The following is a 1,946-nucleotide window of genomic DNA, read 5'->3' as shown; positions in this document are numbered from 1 at the left end:
ACACACACACACACACACACACACACACACAGACGAGAGAGAGAGACGACGACGACCCCCCCACCCCCACCCACACACACAGCGAGAGAGATAGAGAGAGACCCCCACCACACACACAGTGAGAGAGAGAGAGAGAGACGCCCCCCCTCCCACACACACTTACTCTCTCATATATTTCAGCTCGACATGCGAGACAGTCGCGATGGTGCTGCCTCTATGAACGTGAACAGGAACCTGACGTACTTGGCAGCTACGCTGGGTCACGGCAGGTGGAACAAGCCCTTCTACGACTGCTTCCACGGTGTCTGGGTGGCATCCTACTTCGTGCCGTACTATATGAAGGACTCGCCGACTGCCGACGTCAGATTCGCGTGAGTGCACACGTTATGCTTACGTCAGCGAATTAGCGCGCGAAATTGTCGCGCGGGTTTATGTGACAATGGCGGTTGATTGGTAAAAAAAAACGATATCTCGGGTGCATGCACACCGGCCAAGAATGCGAGCAATATCTTTGCGACACGAGTTTCGTCGCGCTTGACACACATATATGCGACCACGACATGACACATGCATGCATGACGTCACAGCTAATCGTGCACACGGTCGTTCACCTGTCCCTCGGCACACACACTACCGTACATCACGTGATACGCAGACATCATGACCCGCCTAACAAGCATTGTTAACGATTTAATAGCAATAGTATTAGTAAGCATAGCTACGCTTCGCTCATTTAATAAGCACGCTATTTATGTGTCTTCGCAGTGGCGTCGTGGGTTCGGATGTGAAGTTATCCGCTCTAGATATTAACCAGTGCGAGAGCGATCAGCAGAATCCATTCGCCGAGTCGCACCGCTGCGACGATCAGTCTACAATGGTAGGTTATAATTACCGCCTTCAAGCCGCACTACACTCTTTGTATGAGGGCTTTGATGGTAGCAGAAGCAGCAGTGTATACTGCATCGGGCAGTGTAGGCTAGTGGTTGGGCCACCAGTCATTGACTCCAAAAACTGCCTAACGAGTTACGTCGTGATTGGGTTTACGAACTCTAACCCTACCGCTAAATATAACCCTAACCCTAGTCCTACCCCTGACCTTAACGCTAACCCTACCCTTAACCCTATCGCTAACCCTAACCTTAACCCCAACCTTAACCCTTACCCTGACCCTAACACTAACCCTAGCCCTAACCCTAACTCTAATCCTAACGCGAACATTAAACCCCAGTGCCCCTTCCCTGCCCAATAAAAAGCGATCCAGTCATTCCTTACTTCTTGTCGCCCTCTAGGTAAATCAATAGCCCCCAGCGGGCGGTAACGCCCATATTTTGAAACACTAACGTTGGTCATAGGTTAGATATGTTAATGGGAAAAGATGAGACGGGAGGAAGGGATGATCGGTGATTAACAGTGCTAGGGGACACGTGCTTTAAATGCCTGCTGAACGCTGCGGCGGTTCGTGAGTGCGTGCGTGCGTGCGTGCGTGCGTGCGTGCGTGCCTGCGTGCCTGCGTGCATGCGTGCATGTGTGCGTCCGTGCATGCGCGCGTGCGTGCGTGTGTGCGGACGTGCGTGCGTCCGTGCATGCGTGCCTGCGTGCGTCCGTGCATGCGCGCGTGCGTGCGTGCGTGCGGGCGTGCGGGCGTCCGTGCATGCGCGCGTGCGTGCGTGCCTGCGTGCGTGCGTATGTGCGTGTGTGCGTGCGTGAGCACGTGATCACTTCGTGCGTGCGTGCATGCGTGCCTGCGTGCGTGCGTGTGTACGTGTGTGCGTGCGTGAGTATGTGATCACCTCGTGCGTGCGTGGTGCAAGTGTATGTACGTACGCTTATGCGTCTTGTGACATTTTCACGTGAAAGCGAAAGACATTTCTTCTGCTCTTAACAAACGCATTCGTTTGCCTCATTAATGAGCGCAGCCTTAATAATACCGTTATACGGTATCTGTG

The 1,946-nt window shown here is 53.3% G+C and overlaps 1 protein-coding gene across 1 annotated transcript in view; it reads left to right on the top strand.

Annotated features, from left to right (window-relative positions):
- LOC106810269 overlaps nucleotides 1-1,946 on the top strand; it is a 7,915-nt gene that overhangs the window by 3,942 nt on the left and 2,027 nt on the right. The window contains exons 4-5 of the mRNA XM_014813562.1: nucleotides 181-371; nucleotides 766-877. Of these exons, the coding sequence (XP_014669048.1) occupies nucleotides 181-371; nucleotides 766-877 (303 nt within the window). The remainder of the gene's footprint in view (nucleotides 1-180; nucleotides 372-765; nucleotides 878-1,946) is intronic.

The sequence above is a fragment of the Priapulus caudatus genome, unplaced genomic scaffold (assembly GCF_000485595.1).
Source record: "Priapulus caudatus unplaced genomic scaffold, Priapulus_caudatus-5.0.1 Scaffold425, whole genome shotgun sequence".
Lineage (NCBI taxonomy): Eukaryota > Metazoa > Priapulida > Priapulimorpha > Priapulimorphida > Priapulidae > Priapulus > Priapulus caudatus.
The sequence above is the reverse complement of the archived record's forward strand: the minus strand, read 5'-3'. Positions and strand labels throughout refer to the sequence as shown.